Source organism: Oryctolagus cuniculus, chromosome 8 (assembly GCF_051225735.1).
Source record: "Oryctolagus cuniculus isolate XC-2025 breed Fujian yellow rabbit chromosome 8, ASM5122573v1, whole genome shotgun sequence".
Taxonomy (NCBI): Eukaryota; Metazoa; Chordata; class Mammalia; order Lagomorpha; family Leporidae; genus Oryctolagus; species Oryctolagus cuniculus.
Window position 1 is genome coordinate 29,474,888 of NC_142874.1, and position 19,626 is coordinate 29,494,513.

Consider the following 19,626-nt stretch of genomic DNA (forward strand, 5'->3'; position numbering starts at 1 on the left):
TTCCTATACAGACATTTAAAGAATTGACAATTTGGCCTCATATTTTCCTTCCAATTTTGAAGTTTTATATATATAGTATATATGTATATATATACTCTATGTCGGTGAGTGCCCACATATACACAATATGCATAAATTAAACCTCCCACAAAGAGCTGATGAAAACATGATTGCTAATTAAATCATCTTGCTACCAGGCCCTATCTAATTTTTCTTTTAATTCTTTGAAGTGATTGTCATAAATATTCTTCAAGGTCTTTTCTTTCCACTTAAAGAGAGCTTATATATAATAAAACTTCACAAAAGAAAAATGGCAGACTAAACACTCAATATGCCATCATATGTGTATATAGGTGTATGTTAATGTATGTACTCTGTTTTGCCAAATACACATTACTCTTTTTACCATATCTGATTCTACAAATATGTTGAACTTCCTATTAACTTATGGCCCAGGAAATTCCACTCTACCAAGCCATACAATTAGATTTTCAAATAAAATTCAGTGAGAGTGTTTGTTTCTGTTGTATTATATCCAAGTTGCTATAGAAAATATCTCTTATATGTGCTAGTTGATATAGATACAAAAATAACATATCAGAATGAAACTGATACCTTATGATTTGATTATTGTTTATAACCCTTTTCTATATTCCTGTGGAACACTGGTCTTCCTACTTTTTACTTGTTGAACATCATGGTTAGTGGTGTGTTAATCCTGTGGTCATAAAATAGATTGAAAATATGTTATTGCAGGGGCTGACGCCGTGGCACAGCAGGTTAAAGCCCTGGCCTGAAGCGTCGGCATCCCATATGGGTGCCGGTTTGAGTCCCGGCTGCTCCTCTTCCATCCAGCTCTCTGCTGTGGCCTAGGAAAGCAGTACAAGATGGCCCAAGCTCTTGGGCCCCTGCGCCCACCTGGGAGACCTGGAGGAAACTCCTGGCTCCTGGCTTCGGATCAGTGCAGCTCTGGCTATTGTGGCCATCTGGGGAGTGAACCAGTGGATAGAAGACTTCTCTCTGTGTCTCTACCTCTCTCTGTAACTCTGTCTTTCAAATAAATAAAATAAATCTTTTTTAAAACAGAAAATATGTTATTGCAAAAATTAAAGGAAAATTAAGGAAAGGAGAAAGGTGGATTGAGGGAGGTAGAGAGGGAACTGTGCTTATCTTAGAAGTACATGTATAGCCGGTGCCGCGGCTCACTAGGCTAATCCTCCGCCTTGCGGCGCCGGCACACCGGGTTCTAGTCCCGGTCGGGGCGCTGGATTCTGTCCCGGTTGCCCTTCTTCCAGGCCAGCTCTCTGCTGTGCTTGGGCCCTGCACCTCATGGGAGACCAGGATAAGTACCTGGCTCCTGCCATCGGATCAGCGCGGTGCGCCAGCCGCAAGTGCGCCAGCCACGGAGGCCATTGGAGGGTGAACCAATGGCAAAAGGAAGACCTTTCTCTCTGTCTCTCTCTCTCACTGCCCACTCTGCCTGTCAAAAAAAAAAAAAAAAAAAAGAAGTACATCTATAAAATGCATGAAATCTGTTCCCTATATTCTAAAAATTTAAAAAGAAAATATAACTTCAATATGCTCACAAATTCCTCAAATTCTAAGATATGTCAGATTATAAGTTCTTCCTTTTCAATGGTCTGCAAATTCATATAAATCAATGTATAATGCTTTCCACAGAAAATAATTACTTACGAAAAAAATATTGCTGGTAGCCTATCCATTTCTTTAAGTTTTTCCACAAAACAAGGAAGCATTCGTTCCTTTTCAATTCTTGCACTGTCAAAAGTTTGAGGCTTAAGGTACTGCAGTAACTGATTCACCTGAATAAAGTTATCACAAATAAAAGGCAGATAAGGTACTGAGGACCGCAAAGGAAGGCAACAGAATGCGCAGGTATTTGAGAGTGAAAAGCAAGTTGCTATTGAACAGTATATTCAGAATGACAATGTAAGTACAAAATTAGGATTTCAACCAGTCATATGCTAAGCATTTAAGTACAATGAAAACCTCAGAAAACTTGAATGACATGGTTCTACACTACTGTGATCAAGTTTATGTAATACTGTGGTGTGCTTACTGAAAGGATTATCATGACTTAATGCTGATCATTATCAGTAAATATAGGCTACAGAAGGATGACTTCAACATTTAATGGCAAGAATATCTGAAATAGTTTTTCTTATCTATAGATATCACATATACACGTATGGTCTACAAATAGTATTTTAATAGGATATTTCATTATTTTTTAAGCTACAATTTTTACGTGGTATAAGTTACCAGAGAAAAGGTAATAGATTCAGTAGGGGCTGTGCATTGGGCACAGTGGTTAGGGTGCCACCTGGGATGCTCACATCACAAAACAGAGTCCCTGGGTTCAAGACCCAGCTCTGCTTTGGAGCCAACAGAAGCTAATACACACCCTGGGAGGTAGCAGGTGGTGGCCCAAATACCTGGACACCTGCCACCAAAGTGATGTAGTTCCAGGCTCCTGCCTTCAAGCTGGCCTAGCCCCAACTATTGAAGGCATTTGGGAAGTGAACCAATCGGTGGAAGATCTCTATATCTATCTATCTATCTATCTATCTACCCATCTACCCATCCACCCATCCACCATCCACCCATCCACCATCCACCCATCCATCGCAGGCTCCAAAGGAATGAAGCATATGGCTGGAAGGGATGTGGGAATTAATTGGGTCTAGAGGTTTTCCACCTCCTAGGAAATGGCAAAAATACTCAATGAAATACTCAATGAAAGTCTGATCTAAGTGTTGTCTTTACACCCAAGTGTACTAGAAACCAGACAATGGCAATAGTGGGCCAAAGATTCTCCATCCTGCTGAGAATTAAACTTACATGGTGGGGGGAGGGGGTGGGCACTGGCACTGTGGCATAGAAGGTTAAGCCTCCTCCTATGGCACCAGCATCCAATACGGGCACAGGTCCGTGTCCTGGCTGTTCTGTTTACGGCCTGGGAAAGCAGTGGAAGATGGCCCAAGTGCATGGGCCCCTGTGCCCACATGGGAGACCCTGGCTCCTGGCTTCAGATCAGCCAGCTCCTGCCATTACGGCAGTTGCGGGGATTGAAACAGCAGATGGAAGATATTTCTCTCTCTCTTTCTTTCTCTCTCTCTCCTCTGTCTGCTTAACTCTGTCTTTCAAATAAATAAATAAATAAATAAATAAATCTTTTTTAAAAAATTACATAGGAGGTTGTTTTAAAATTCCAGTGCCCCAGTCCACTGGAGGTCAATCAGCTCAGAATCTCTAGATGAGATCGGGCTTCCTAGATGATCCCTGATAAGCAGCCAGGGTTGAACCCCTCATGAATTTAATAATGATTTGGGACATTAGGTGGTTTTCACATTTGCAGATCAGTGTGGCCTGTCCCAGTGAGTTTTACTGACTGAGGTGCACATTCAAAGAGGATATAGTAGTAGCAGGTGTGGGCTGTCCCAGATGGAACTAAAGTAATGATTCTCTACATCTTTCTTTACCTAGCTGGCTAAATTTAAGGTAGAATGGCAAAGTACAGTAATAGGATTTCCATATTCAAATACTAAAGAGCCCTATGGGGATTTTCTTCACCATAACTGAATAAATCAGATTCATTTTATATTAAATAAAAAATCCTAAATGTCTGTCACAACCTTGCCTGGGTCCAGCTGCATCCAACTAAGCAGTTCCTTTTTCAGTTCCTCTTCATATTTCTTGGCATCTGTCCTCATGATGACTACTTTATTTTTGAAGCAGCTGAATTCTTCAGGTTCTAACTCCTTGAAAATGAAGAAGCACAAATACCAAAGAAAATACAGTTATCACCTGGTCTAAAGTTTGCCACATGCACAGTTATGAGGCAAATCTCTCAGTTCACTGCATCCATGTTTATGAACAGCGTTAACTACATGAGGAGTTGAACACATAATGTTTTTAAGTATTTAAAAAGCAAGATTTAAGGCCGGCGCCACGGCTCACTAGGCTATCCTCCGCCTTGGGGCGCCGGCACACCGGGTTCTAGTCCCGGTTGGGGTGCTAGATTCTGTCCCGGTTGCTCCTCTTCCAGGCCAGCTCTCTGCTGTGGCCAGGGAGTGCAGCGGAGGATGGCCCAAGTCCTTGGGCCCTGCACCCCATGGGAGACCAGGATAAGTACCTGGCTCCTGCCATCAGATCAGCGCGGTGCACCTGCCGCAGTGCACCAGCCACGGAGGCCATTGGAGGGTGAACCAACGGCAAAGGAAGACCTTTCTCTCTGTCTCTCTCTCACTGTCCACTCTGCCTGTCAAAAAAAAAAAAAAAAAAAAAAAAAAGCAAGATTTATTAGAGCCAGAGTGGCATGGAGGGGGCCCCAAGAGAGGCAAACCAGAAGGGGCCCGTGGCACTGGAGTTTTTAAGCACAGTTTTGGGGGAGGAAAAAAACTTCTCAGCTTGACATTCAGTTACAGGCAGGGACAAAACCCATCAAAAAAAAAAAAAAAAAAAAGACATATCATTCTTACTGTAGCAAAGCATTATTCTAAGAACTTTTAATTATTTGGCTTATGTTAATAACAATGCTACAAAATAGGCATTATTAGCTCTTTTAACTAATTTTTCTAAATCTAGAGAAATGAGTCTCTGAAGTTTCTGCTTTGAACTATGGAATACTACGCCTTCATCTACATCAGAGTAACACCATTATCTAGTTTGTTCATTCTTAACGGACTATCATGCCACAGGACTAGAAATATCAGCTAAGGAATACCCACAAATACACACACACACACCCCACATGCACTGACACACACATACACACACATACCATTCACAGACACATATGCACACATATACAACATACACACATACACCACAAGCACAACACACATGCAGACACGCATATCACCATACACATACATACACCACATGCACATACACGCATACACCACACACAACATACAGATACACACATACCATGAACACACACACCACGTACACACACACATGCACATGCACCACATTCACACATACACATACATCACGTTCACACACATACATATACCACATTCACACACACATACACACATCACATGCAAATATGCATGCACACAAACACCACATACACAGACATACACGAAATGCACACACACACACACGAGAAATCTCCAAAAAGTTCATGGAAATGTGTATTGTGAAACAAACTGCATGAATTTCAAAATTACTTTGCACCAAAACAAACTTACAACTCCATTTCTTCTAATTTTTGAAATATATATACATATGTAAGTGTATTATACGTATTTACGCACACACAGAGAGAGAAACAGTTCCTAGTGTTTACTTTCATACACACACCTGCATTCTTGACCGTTCTGGCCAAATGTGTACCATAGCATCATACAGAAGTATGCTTTCCCGAGGAGAAAACTGAAGGTCTGCAGGGACTCCATACTTCTCTATCTGAAAAGCAGAAAATGCAAAACCATTGATCTCCATCCCATATGCAGATTTTAACCACCTTGACGCCTCCTTTTCCAAAGTGCTTTTGTACTTACATGGTTGACTGTGAGTGCAGCGCACGGGTGGTAGTGTGCAATGACAAAATCGTTATCCTTTAGAGAACACACATACTTTTCTAGATCGTTGTATCGTTCTTTGTAACACACTGTGAAAGTGGAATTAAAATGCGGATTAAGATGGGTTTGTGTCTCTCAGCAATGATGTAATTCCAATTTTCTAAAGACAGCTAGGCCTAGGGAGAGCTGTGCTGGAAGCCTCTGTCGACAAAACGACAACAGGGCCATGCAGTGGAGGAGGAACTTATGTGCCTATACCGCACACAGATGTTTTACCTGCCCTCCTGGCCTGGATCTTCAGTCACAGTCCATCCTTGCTTCTTGTAATTCCTAGTGTATATTTTTCTAAATATTCTTGGAAAGCATGCTTTTGCATAAGGAGCACGGTTTGAATAAAAAGGCCTGCAACCCATTCAACTATTTCAATAGGAAACACGGGTGTTAATTGGATCATCTCCCTGTCTTGGAGAACAGTATCACCATCTCCCAGAGAAAACGAGCCTTCTTCTGTCATTTACTCATTTTTTAAATCCAGGAATCCAATATGCCACAGGGCTTTGTTAATATGTCACTTAAAAGCCGGCGCCGTGGCTCAATAGGCTAATCCTCCACCTTGCGGCGCCGGCACACCGGGTTCTAGTCCCGGTTGGGGCGCCGGATTCTGTCCCGGTTGCCCCTCTTCCAGGCCAGCTCTCTGCTATGGCCAGGGAGTGCAGTGGAGGATGGCCCAGGTGCTTGGGCCCTGCACCCCATGGGAGACCAGGAAAAGCACCTGGCTCCTGGCTCCTGCCAGGATCAGCGCGGTGCGCCGGCTGCAGCGGCGGCCATTGGAGGGTGAACCAGCGGCAAAGGAAGACCTTTCTCTCTCTGTCTCTCTCTCTCACTGTCCACTCTGCCTGTCAAAAAAAAAAAAAAAAAAAAAAAAAAAAAAAAATATGTCACTTAAAATTAGGACAATTTAGCATTTACCTACCTAACATGTTATCTATTTTACTTACGCATTGTTTAACCCTGCATCTCCATAAAAATTAAGCTCTAGGAAAGCAAGGAGTTGTTTTCTGCTCTATCTCTGGGGACTTGAGTGGGATCTGGCACAGATGAGGTACTTTGACATTGTCAAGTGAAAACATGTATATGGGGCCTGTGTGGCACACCTGGTTGAGCTTCTGTTTGCAACCTTGCCATCCCATAGAGTGACAGGTCAGGTCCCGGCTGCTCCACTTCCATCCACCAACACCCTGATATTGTACTGAGAAAGCAGATGATGGCCCAAGTACTTCAGCCCCTGCCAACCACGTACGAGAGTCAGATGGAGCTCCTGGCTCCTGGCTTCAGCCTGGCCCATTCTCAGCTATTATGGTCATTGAGAGAATGTACCAGCAAATGGACAATCTCTCCCTTTCTGTGTCACTCTGCTTTCAAATAAATTAACCTTTTTTTTTTAAGGTTCTCTAATCTACTGTTGGTGGGAATGCAAACTAATACAGCCATTGTGGAAGACAGTATGGCGATTCCTCAGACAGCTGAAAAAAGATATGTCATATGACCCAGTTATCCCACCCCTGGGAATTTACCCAAACAAAGTAAAATCAGCATATGAAAGAGTTATCTGTACATCCAAGTTTATTACAGCTCAATTTCCAACAGCTCAGATATGGAATCAACCCAGGTGTCCATCAAGTGGTGACTGGACAAAGAAAATGTGGAATACATACACTTTGGAATATTACTCAGCTGTAAAAAATGGAATTCTGTCTTTCACAATAAATTGGATGTACCTGGAAACCATTATACTTAGTGAAATAAGCCAGTTCCAAAAAACAAATACCATATGTTTTCCCTGATCTGTGGTAATGAAGAGTATCAAAAAGTAATGTATAATTATTTGCATTGCAATCTGCAAAAATTATTCTTCTGTGTAAAATGGCTTAAAGTCTAAATGAACTTAATCATTATCCTGTAACCACACAGGAAATATTTAAATGTTACATTGTCATCGCTTCTATTTCATTTTAAAAAATGTATGGGTGAAATGGTCACTTTTTCTCTTCAATTATTGATAGCCGCTGTGTATATTCCCACTAAACTAGGGTCGTCTTGCTTTTTACATGTTAAACTTCTTATTAGGTAAGGTATTAACCTTTTTTTAGTATTCAGCCTTTTTACAGTACTGGAAATTTAAAATATGCTATCTCAAAACCTAAAAAAAAGAAAGGTAGCAGGAAGGAGACTGGGAGGGAGGAAGGGAATACCATTATGTTCTTAGACTTGTATCTATAAGCATATTGATTCTTAAAATTAAAACAAAAATGAAATAAAACAGCATGAATGTCACATATAGGAATCTGAAATTCACAGTAGCTAAGAGATGGAATTAACCTAGATGTCCATCAACTGATTACTAGATAAAGAAAATGTGGTATACATACATGATGGAATTTATTCAGCCAAAAAAAAAAAAAAAACAAAAAACAAAACAGAGAGAGAATGAAATCCTGTCTTTTACAATAAAATGGATGCAACTGGAAACCAATTTACTTAGTGAAATAAGCCAGAACCAAAAAGACAATAGTAGGTTTTCTGATTTGTGGTAAGTAAGATATAGAGTACACAAAAAGTCATGTATATGAGTGACATTGACATCCTGAGATTTGATTATTGCTTATAGCCCTTGTCAACACCCCTGTAGAACAGTGGTCTTCCTATGGGTGGAATCCTTTATTTAGTGGAGGACTAGCCCTGTGATGAAAGAAGTTGAAAGTATGTTATTGCAAAAATTAAAAGGGAAAAAAAGAAAGGATGGAGGAGGGTAGTAGGGAGAGTGGGAAGTATCATTATGTCCTGCAAATTGTATATCTGAAATCTGTTCTCGTTATACAAAGAAAAATAAAAAAGTAGTCAGATAAACATGATTCTATACTACTTCAGAGAATTCTCACGAAATAGTCCCAAATGCATGCGGTAAGGAATACTCAATTCAATAGTAAAACATTTAGAGTATGTGCATAATAAAACAATTATGATATGGATAAAAGCATATGATTTCAAATATCCAGTATTTTCCAAGGAAAAGAGGGGCACATACAAAAATAACTACCACAGGTGGTAGGAAATTGCGTAACATAGGACACCCTATGGGCCCTGACCTAGAACAATCAAGGTGGTGTTCGGGATGTGCCGCAAGGCAGAATCTTTCCAATAAAGAGTAGACAGGACTTGGCCAAGTACAGAGGAAAGTGACCCAGGGAGAGCGTTCTAGAAGAAAACCTGAAACTCAAAGGCAGATTTCAGAGCACAATTAATAATCCAAACTATCAAGAAAGTCCTGAAAGGAGAAGATTTCTTAGATGAAACAGGGGATAGCACAGAAGCTGGGACCACAGGTGAATTGGAAATTTTGAAACACATTGTTCAGTGAGCCAGAACTGTCCTCTAGGTTTGTTTGAGTCTTTTCTCACAGAACAGGAGTGAAATGCTTATCTTGGCTATGACTCCATATCAATCACATTAAATCATGAAGGAATTCGCACAACACCAAAATAGACAATATTTGGAAAGAATTTGATCTCCAAGTTCAGTCAGTCAGCTCTGTGGACGTCAACATGGAATATCACCTCCTAGAGCTGTTTCCTATCTATTTCATTTCCTCTGTAACTGAAAGTAAGATGCACTGCCTTTCACGGTTACAATAAGAACAAGTTGCTCTGCGTATGTAGAACACCCTCAAATGTGACGAGCACACGGGGTATGCTTGCTACTTCTGCACTCCCCTCTCCCGAGTGAAGAAATCCATACCCAGTCTAACTTTGTACGATGGCTTTCCTACTCTTGTTCGTTGTTGTCTCTTTGAGCTTTTTGAGGCATTTCTTGATGGATCAGCATTTTCCATTGTGCTTTCAACACGTTGCCAATATCCTTTAACTAACGCCAACCACCTAGTTACAAAAAGAGAACAATCATTGTTGCAGAAAAACGTGTTCCTAAGTCTGTATATATGAATCACATGAAATTTGTTTACCTTAAATAAAAAAATTTTAAAAAGATAAAATGAAAAATTGGAAATGATGGGTGTGGTTCATTAACTTTGACAAAGATATCAGCATAAAACGTAATAGCAGAACTTGGGTGAAGGGGAATATGGTAACTCTTTGTATCTCATAATTTGTTTGCAAATTTAAAATTGTTCTTAAGATGTTAAAAAGCAGATATGACTGGAGGGAGGCACGATGGTGGAACAGTGACAGGGAAGTCTTCTATAGGCTCCACGAACTTAGCAGAAAAAAAAGTGAAGTCACACTCTCCGGGAAAACTGCAGTGGGAGATCTTGCAAAAGCAGTGGAAATGGCCTGGACCTAAGGGGAAGGCACAGGCACACAGCAAGGAGCTCGGAGCGTGGAGCAGGAACACAACAAAGGAACCAGCAGCCCACCTGGATAGCCAGGTGGGGTCAGACTGCACCGGCCCTTGCCACACCACGGCTGGTGCAGCTGGAAGAAGAATCTAGTAGACTGTGCAGTGTCTGAGTCCAGCCCAGAACCCTCAGGGGAGCTGGGGCGACTGCTCACCCAGAGTGGGGGAAGAAAAGCCGAGCACCTCCCTCACCACGGCTCCCGCTACCACACCAGCGCCCTGCAGCTAACAGGCTGGGAAACAGCTGGCGTCATTCCACATGATCGGAGCAGCGGCTCCAGCTTCTCCGAACACACCCAGTAGCTAGTGGGAACTGTTGGCAGGGGCAACCAGAGCAGTTCGAATCAACTGGTGGGGTCTGTCCCCACCTGTCATCAGGCCAACAACACCAGCTCCTCTGCACCCATATGGCAAAGGGCGGGGAGGGGGAGCCATCCCCACCAAAGGGAAGCGCCACCCTCAGGGCTCTTGTACCCACCCAGCACAGTTCTGAAAGCAGCAGGGCTGCAGATGGCAAGTACTGTGCTTGCTTGCAACCCAGAGATTCTACCAAGGCGAAAAATCCCTGTGGACTTTGAGTCTGCTCAGGGTGAAACACACAGCCTCCCTGTGGACAGGACAGCCTAGCGGGGCAGAGTGTACTCTCTTGCAGTCCTTGTCTATGGGAGCCCAGGGTGCTGAGACTGTGAAAACACTGTGACTGTGAGAGGGGGCAGGGTGTAGCGGGTGCTGGGTAAGTTCTGGGTGCAGAGCCACACTTTCAGAACTCCTAGGTTGCCAGGGCAGACCACTGCAGCTGGACCCGTGCACACAGAGAGCTCTGCACACGTTCCCGAATCTGCATACAGGAAATGGATGAAATTTGTATACTTTAAATTAAAGAAAATTTTTTAAACAAGAAAAGCATTAATTTTCAAAAAAAAAAAAAAAGAATGAATATAAATCTCAGACTCACTCAGTGAGATGCTCAGGGTTACTGATAGTAGCAGAAAGGGCCAAAAAGGGACAACGAATCATAACAAGGAGATGTTCCCACACTTCCGCTCCAACTTCTCCCCCAAGGCAGTGAACCTGTCAGTGTAAACAGACTCAATGTCAGAATGGGGACAGGGGTTTTATTTTTTAATGTTAATAAACTACCTTGCTACCAGACCTACTTTTCCCTTCTACTCTCCATTTCAGTAACATTCATTTACCCACTGACAAAGCTCGTGAAAGAAGCCAATATGTTTTGCAGAATCACAGTATGTTCCAGACTTTAACAATAATGTATTTAGGAATGACTTGCTCTGTAACACATTGTGACGATTGACCCATAAGCAAATACTATTGCCTGCCGTGGTAGTGAAAGCGCATCAAGCACACCATGAACAAAAGGACACATGTTAAGTGTTATTTACAAAAGAAACACTGGTTGAATGACAGAGATTGTCTTAAACAGATACTAAGATAAATCTTGATACAAACCCACATTTGCTTATGCATCACTAATCTCAACACCTTTAAACAGTCTTGATAGATAACAGTATCTATCTTCAAAGGCATTTTATAAAGAGGAAATACAATTTCCTAGAAATTATTTAGAATATATGCCAATCACAGTAAACATTAAAATAATGATGCCAATTATATTTTGTATAGCAATGCATGTTACAATATACTTAATTATTAATTAACACAATGCTTGTATTCTTTTCCTAACCTTTATTTTGTTGTGAAACATAAGATTCAATAAATTACATAAAGCTTGATTTTTCAGATCACAAAGTATTATCCATGGAAATGAAGTAAACCAAATGTCATTGTCACTGCACCTGTAAATCAAGATAAATAATGCCTCTAGCATTTCAGAAGTCCAGATTATAACAGCTTCCCTCTTTGGAAGTTACTATATCAATTTTTGAAAAAGTTATGATTCCATTGGTCATTCTACTTCTTCACATGTCCATGTGTATATATGTACTTGTATGTTTATATATAAAGCATAGAAATTTATTTTGCCCATTTAAAACATTGTATAACTGGAATTATTTAACTTGTGTTCTTTGTATCTAACTTCCTTTGCCCAACATGATTTTTAAATTAATCTGCATTTCAGCCGGCACGTGGCTCACTTGGCTAATCCTCCGCCTGCAGCACTGGCACCCTGGGTTCTAGTCCCAGTTGCTCCTCTTCCAGTCCAGCTCTCTGCTGTGGCCCAGGAGGGCAATGGAGGATGGCCCAAGTGCTTGGGTCCCTACACCCACATGGGAGACCCGGAGGAAGTACCCAGCTCCTGGCTTCGGGTTGGCACAGCACCAGCCGTAGCGGCCATTTGGGGGGTGAATCAATGGAAGGAAGACCTCTCTTTCTCTCTCTCTGTCTAACTCTGCCTGGCAAAAAATTTAAAAAAAAAAATTAATCTGCACTTCATTGACTTTCCTCACTCTATGTATTTTATCAAATGCCTGTGCCACCTTCTATTTTTTTCTACTCTGGAGGACATTTCAGTTGTTTATAGTTTGATAACACCACCAATGATGCGACTATGAACATTTTGTACAGGTATCCTAGCCTGATTCAGTCTTACTCTTGAAAACGTGACTCCTGTTTTTCTATTTCAGAATATATACAAGTGGAATTCCTTGTTCCTGAAGTACTGTCACCATCACTAGTTTTGTTGAGACAATTTCCAAAGCAGCACAATGTCCGTGCCTTCCCATTGCTCCTCCTCCTCTGCAACACCTGACACTCTAATTGTCAACACTGTGATGGGTAAGACTCAATGTGAGGTTACTTTCAATTAATTTAGTTCTTTATTTGAGAAGAAAAACAGAGAGAAAGGCAGAAAGGGACAAAGACTGTACCTACTGACTCACTCCCCAAATATCCACAATGTCCTGGGCCAAGCCAAAGCCAGGAGCTGGGAACTCACCTGGGTCTCCCACATGCATGATAGGAGCCCAATTACTTGAGGTATCACCTGCTGCCTCCCTGGGTGCACATTCACAAGCAGCTGGAGTCGAGAGTCTGAGTTGGGAATGGAACCCAGGCTCTTCAACATGGGATCTGGGCAAACGCCTGCCTCTCAGTGTGACATCAACTTGTATTTCACTTGACTTACTTTTCAGAAGTGTATCAAGGGTCTTCAAAAAGTTCACAGAAAATGTATGCTATGAAAAAGTTATTTGTGGAGGGGCTGGCATTGTGGCACAGCCGGTCCAGCATCCCAATGAGCCCCTGTTTGAGTCCCAGCTGCTTCATTTCTGGTCCAGTTCCCTGCTAATGCACCTGGGAAAGGTAGCAGAAGATGTCCCAAGTGTTTGGGCCCCTGCCACTCAAGTGGGAGACCCAGATGGAGTTCCTAGCTTCTGGCTTTGGCCTGACCCAGCCCTGGCTGTTGTGACCATTTGGGGAGTGAACCAGTACATGGAAGATATCGCGCTCTCGCTCGCTCTCTCTCTCTCTCTCTCTCTCTCTTCCCCCTTAAGGATGTGCTACACACAGAAACACAGAGAGATAGCCATCATTATGAAAGAATGTAAAGGCAGAAAATCCCCCAGTAAAAGTACAAAAGAAATTCAAAGTAAACAATGGGAATATTATGGGAAAATGGCAGAGCCAAGTTGTTACTTATCAATAGTCATGTTGAATGTAAATGGCTTCACCTCTCCAGTAAAAACCAGACTGGCTGAATGGATTAAAAAACAAGACTCATCTATTTGCTGCCTACAAGAAACACCTCTCATCAACAAAGATACAAACAGACTGAAAGTGAAAGGATGGAAAAAGATACTCCATGCCAACAGAAACCAAAAAGAACTGGTATACGATCCTAATATCAGACAAAATAAACTTCAACTTGAAAACTGCTGAAAAAGACAAAGAAGGGCACCATGTAATGATTAAGGGATCAATTCAACAGGAAGAAGTGACTATTGTAAACGTACATGCACCTAGTTACAGGTCACCTGGTTATTTAAAGAAATGTTAATGGATCTAAAGGGAGATAGGACTCAAATACAATAGTAATGGGGTGGAGGGAGGTCAGACCAAGGCAACAGGACCAGTCTCACAGGGCAAAATAGCTAATAAGGAAGGGGTATATAAGCCAGCAGTGACAGAGCCATGAGAATTTCATGCAGAGAAGCCCAGGAGTCCAACAGAGACTGAGCAGGCCCACACTGAGGGAGCAAAAAGTGGTGGAAGAGCAGTGGAGAAACCGAACCTCGAGACTGACACCACCCCCACCCCCGGCAGACCAGGCGAGACACGAGGTCTCAAGTCCACGGAGCTGTGGGTAGAAGTGGGCGGGGGAGCCTGGTGAACTGTGTTTGAAGTTCCAAGCTGGAAGAACAGGGGAACAAATGGAGAGGTTGGGCACCTCCTACCATCCATGTCTCCCCCTCCCCACAATCAGACCTGCAGCCTGCTGGGAGAAGCCATATTATTTGTTTACATCTTCAAATGTAAGCAGGGGGCTACTGCTTTGCTGCTCATGCTCATGTCCGTCAATTGGGGGGGCCACTTCACAAGACCCCAGAAATAGGATCACAACATTCCAGAGTAATTTCCCCACCACCAGCAGCAAGCTGTACAACAAGGAGAAGTACTAAATATCGAAATCTCGAGCTGGTTCCATGCACAAGCGAGAAGCAAGCCCAACCCCAAAAGGCAGGGCTTAGTGCATCAGAGCTCTCGTACCTGCCCCATCAAGATCAAGAAGTGAACAGGACGACTCCTGGAGGCGGCCCTGCGTGCTTCCATTTGCAACGCACAGACACATAGCAGCTCATAGCAGTGGGAAATCTCACTGTTAGGTAGGAAGTCAGATATGAGCTTATGTGTGTATGACATAAAGGCTTAAAGAGAAGACGTCTATGTCCAGCATATGCATCTGCATCTCAAAGTCATCCCAATAACGTTTCAGGGGCAGCCCAGTGTTCACATCCTGCACTGCCCCTTCCTACCCCATAATCTGCCAGGTGGGGTCCCTGCCCCTTCTGCCTGACAATCTTCCACAATCGCAGCCCAGTATCTGAATTTAAAATACCCTGCTCCAGATCCTGGGTTAGGATGGTGCCAGCTAGGCTTCCTCCTGTCTGATACCTTCAGAGGAAAACCCAGATAGGAGCTTCTTACTATTTGCATCCATAAAATCCTTTGTTTCAGGAGATGTGTGAAGACAAATACTCATCTCCTTAAAAACCCCCAGCCTCCACCGGACGGTGCGCTCTGCCTCTCTGCTGAGCTGCCTGCCTGCCTGGCCAGGTGTAATCTCTCCATTCAACCATGTAACCTCGTCCCCCCCACCCCCGCCCGCCCCAGTCCGAGTGACTGCGCACTCTCTCTCAGGTCCTATCTGGAGAGGTGCCCATCCGTTCTTACGAATGTCCCTTCCCTAATAAACTTTGCTATTTTACTCTTCTACTACTCTGTCTCACGCCTGAATTCTTTCTTGCAAAGACAAGAACTCTGCCATTCACAGTAACATCACCACAAGCACCAAGACACATATTTAAGAGAAAAGCAACCGGAAATGCCAAAAAAACAAAGGAAAAAACCTTAATAAGGATAAGAAAGACAGTATGAGTCCCTCCCAAAGGAACACTACAACTCTTCAATAATAGAAGCTGGAGAAGAGGCTGAGGTTATGCCAGAAATGGAATTCAGAAAATTAATCATCAGATTACTTAGAAGCAATCAGAAATAAACTCACAATCTAAATGAAACATGTTCCCAAGAAATTGAGATATTAAAGAGAAGTCAGTATGACCTTGTCTAAATAAGATTGGAGTTGGTGAACTCAAAAGGCTTCCATAGCCTTGGCAACCCATGATAAGAGCCTAGGGTGATTACTGATGCCATAAACAAGAGTGTCAATTGTTAAGTCAACAACAGGAGTCATTGTGCACTTACTCCCCATGTAGGATCTCTGTCCTTAATGTGTTATACTATGCAAATTAATGCTATAACTAGTACTCAAACAGTACTTTACACTTTGTGTTTCTGTGTGGGTGCAAACTGTTGAAATCTTTACTTAATATATACTAAATTGATCTTCTGTATATAATGATAATTGAAAATGAACCTTGATGTGAATGGAATGGGAGAGGGAGCTGGAAATGGGAGGGTTGCAGGTGGGAGGGAAGTTACGGGGGGGCACTGTAATCCAAAAGCTGTACTTTGGAAATTTATATTTATTAAATAAAAGTTAAAAAAAAGAGAAGTCAGAATGAAATACTAGAAATGAAGAATTCCATAGTTCAAATAAAAAATGCAGTGGAAAGCCTTAACAATAGAATAAGTGAGACAGAAAAAAGAATATCAGACTAGAAGACAATTTTCTGGAAATAATAAGGTCAGACCAAACACAAGAAGAAGAAATTAGGAAACTGAAAAACATGGTAGGAGATCTACAAGATTCTATCAAACGACCCAACACACAGATCCTAGACTGCCAGAAGGCATGGAGAGAAAGAATTAGAAGGCCTTCTTAATGCAATAATAACAGAAAACTGGAGCAATCTGGAGAAAGCAATCTGGAGAAAGAGACATCCAAGTACAGGAAGTACACAGAATTCCCAAAAGACAGGAAGAGAAAAGATCTGCACCTTGACACATTGTAGCATAGCTCTCCTCCATAACGCATAAAGAAAAGATCTTAAAACCTGCAGGAGAGAAAGACAAATCACACTCAGAAAACTCAATTAGATTCACTTCCAACTTCTCATCACAAACCCTAAAGACAAGGAGAGAATGGAAGACATACTCCAAGTCCTAAGGGAAAAAAATTGTCAACCCAGAATACTGTACCCTGCAAAGCTCTCATTTATGAATGAAGGAAAAATAAGGATCTTCCACAACAAACAGAAATTGAAAGAATTTCTAACTACCTGCACAGCCCTAAAAAGATGTTCAAGGATGTGCTACACACAAAAACACAGAAACAAGAACATCCCTACAAAAGTAGTTGAATGCAGAAAATGACCCAGCAAAAGTACAAACAAAATTCAAAAACAGAACTATTTACAGAAACATGGCAGGGCAAAGTCGGCACTTAACAATACGTATGGTGAATGTAAATGGCCTGAACTCACCAGTTAAAAGACACAGACTAGCTGAATGGATTAAAAAAGAAAATCCATCTATTTGCTGCCTACAAGAAACATATCTTTCCAACAAAGATGCATGCAGACTGAAAGTGAAAGGATGAAACAAGATATTCCATGCTAACAGAAACCAAAAAAGAGCTGGTGTGGCCATCCTAAATCAGACAAAATAAACTTTAACACAAAAACTATTAAAAGAGATAAAGAAGGGCACTATACAATGATTAAAGGATCAATTCAACAGGAAGATGTGACTATTATAAATGTATATGCACATAATAACAGGGCACCTGGTTATTTAAAAGAAATGTAAAGGGAGATATAGATTCAAATACAATAGTAATGGGGGACTTCAATACCCCACTTTCAGCAATGGACAGATCAATGAGGCAGAATATCAAAAAAGAAATAACAGAGTTAATCAATACCATAGACAAAATAGACCTATTAGCTATCTATAGAGCCTTCCACCCTAGAGCCACAGAGTACATCTTATTCTATTTGGTACATGGAACTTTCTATAGGATTGACCACATACTAGGCCATAAAGCAAGTCTAAGCAAATTCAAGCAAATCAAATCATGTCATGCATCTTCTCGGACCACAATGCAAGGAAACTGAAAATCAACAACTCAAGAATCTCTACATTATATGAAAACACATGGAGAATGAACAACATGTTCCTGAATGCACAGTGGGTCATAGAAGAAATCAAAAGAGAAATCAGAAAATTTCTGGAAACAAATGAAGACAACAATACAACATACCAAAATTTGTGGGATACAGCAAAAGCAGTGTTAACAGGAAACAACTCTCCCAGAACTTATTGGTAAACCCTTCTATAAACAACTTATATTTATTTTAGTAACTAACCATATGAATGCCATCTTTATTAAAGTACATATGGTACATGTGGTCTTGGTTGACATAAAATATTCTGTTGAGATAAAAGGAATAAAAAGCACATACCTCATCAAATATGACATAGCGCATTCTTTCTGTCCATTTCTGATAATGAGGTGATAGCAAGAGTATTTCCAAACACTGAGGCACTGTTACTAATATCTGTTTTTTTTAAAAAAAAGCTGTTTTAATTTCCAAACATTAATAAGAAATTTTATGACACACTATATCCATCTTGACATTTCCATGTTCAAAAAAATATTTCATTAATGTAAAAGTAAAATGAATATGTACAACTGATCCCCACATATGCTGCCACTGATACACTCAAAAGCAGTTAAGTTTGTTTCATTAAGAAACATTCTCTTGGGGCTGGTGCTGTGATGTAGCAGGTAAAGCCGCTGCCTGCAGTGCCAGCATCCCATATGGGCACCAGTTCCAGTCTCGGCTGCTCCACTTCCGAGTCAGCTCTCTGCTATGGCTTGAGGAAGCAGTAGAGGATGGCCCAAGTGCTTGGGCCCCTGTACCCATGTGGGAGACCAGGAAGAAGCTCCTGGCTCCTGGCTTCGGATCAGCACAGCTCCAGCCATTACGGTCAGTTGGGGAGCGAACCAGCAGATGGAAGACCTCTCTCTCTCTCTGCCTCTCCTCTCTCTGTAGAACTCTTTCAAATAAATAAATAAATCTTTAAAAAAAAAAAAAGAAATATTCTCTGGCACAGTATTCTGGGAATACAAAAGTAACCATGTCCTGAAACCATCTCTACTAAAGAGGAAGTTGCTTCCTCAGGCTAAAATTTCAGAAAAGTAATGCATTCTCTTTACGTAACATTTATGTAATGTAAACATTTAATAATTAATATTGAATTAAAATATCATCAGTGATCAAATTCTTAGATAAGAAAAATTATACAAACCATCTAGCCCAATATAAATACATCTATCAGGGTAGCTGTGGGTTTCATGTTACCCCATTAAAACCCTACGTGTCTCCCAGAGTGCCACATTCACACTACGACTCATCATGCGGACAGCTGTGACATACCTGACAGTTCAAGGTGTCGTGGCGGTAATCCCTTGTGAAAACTCCACACACCACTGAGCCTTTCGGCAGTGCTTTAGTAAACAAATTGTAGACAGTTCCCACCACCTGGTTAACCAGAGCCTGGAGTCACAAAAGACAGAGTGAGCAGCTACTCAGTAAACTATCAACAATGCTGCAAAACACTGGTTCAAGCAAACCCACGTCTGGAACCACTGATACGCAACAATGCAGTACCGAACTGGTAACAATTCTGCCCTAATAAGGCAACACCTCACAGCAAATCCTTCCACCAATTCCATTTAAGTTTTCTAAATGTTATATAATACAATGCAGTGCCTGTTGATGGGATGGCCAGCAACAAAAACACAAACAGTGGTTCCTCGTCCCGTCAGTGTAATATGTGCTGATACAGGTAATATTAGATGGCGCCTGTATTTTACAACGCTGTACAGTAATGGGCGCAGCACTGAAGCTCACTAAGCTCCCGCGTCCTCATCAGTGAAGGATGTGGCTCGTGGGACGCAGGGCCCCTCCCCACACTGGCTCCTCGCAGTGCAGCTGTAAGCCTGGGAATTAAGTATTTTGCTAGGGAAAGTGAGAGGAAGGAGTGTATCCCAAAACCC

At 41.7% G+C, this 19,626-nt stretch overlaps 1 protein-coding gene across 1 annotated transcript in view; it reads right to left on the reverse strand.

Moving 5' to 3' along the window:
- LOC103346374 (putative ATP-dependent RNA helicase DDX60) overlaps positions 1-19,626 on the reverse strand; it is an 84,806-nt gene that overhangs the window by 28,709 nt on the left and 36,471 nt on the right. Inside the window, 8 exon segments of the mRNA XM_089301763.1 lie at positions 1,696-1,823; positions 3,657-3,782; positions 5,335-5,439; positions 5,535-5,644; positions 9,351-9,490; positions 10,921-11,036; positions 18,026-18,121; positions 19,004-19,123. Of these exon segments, the coding sequence (XP_089157889.1) occupies positions 1,696-1,823; positions 3,657-3,782; positions 5,335-5,439; positions 5,535-5,644; positions 9,351-9,490; positions 10,921-11,036; positions 18,026-18,121; positions 19,004-19,123 (941 nt within the window).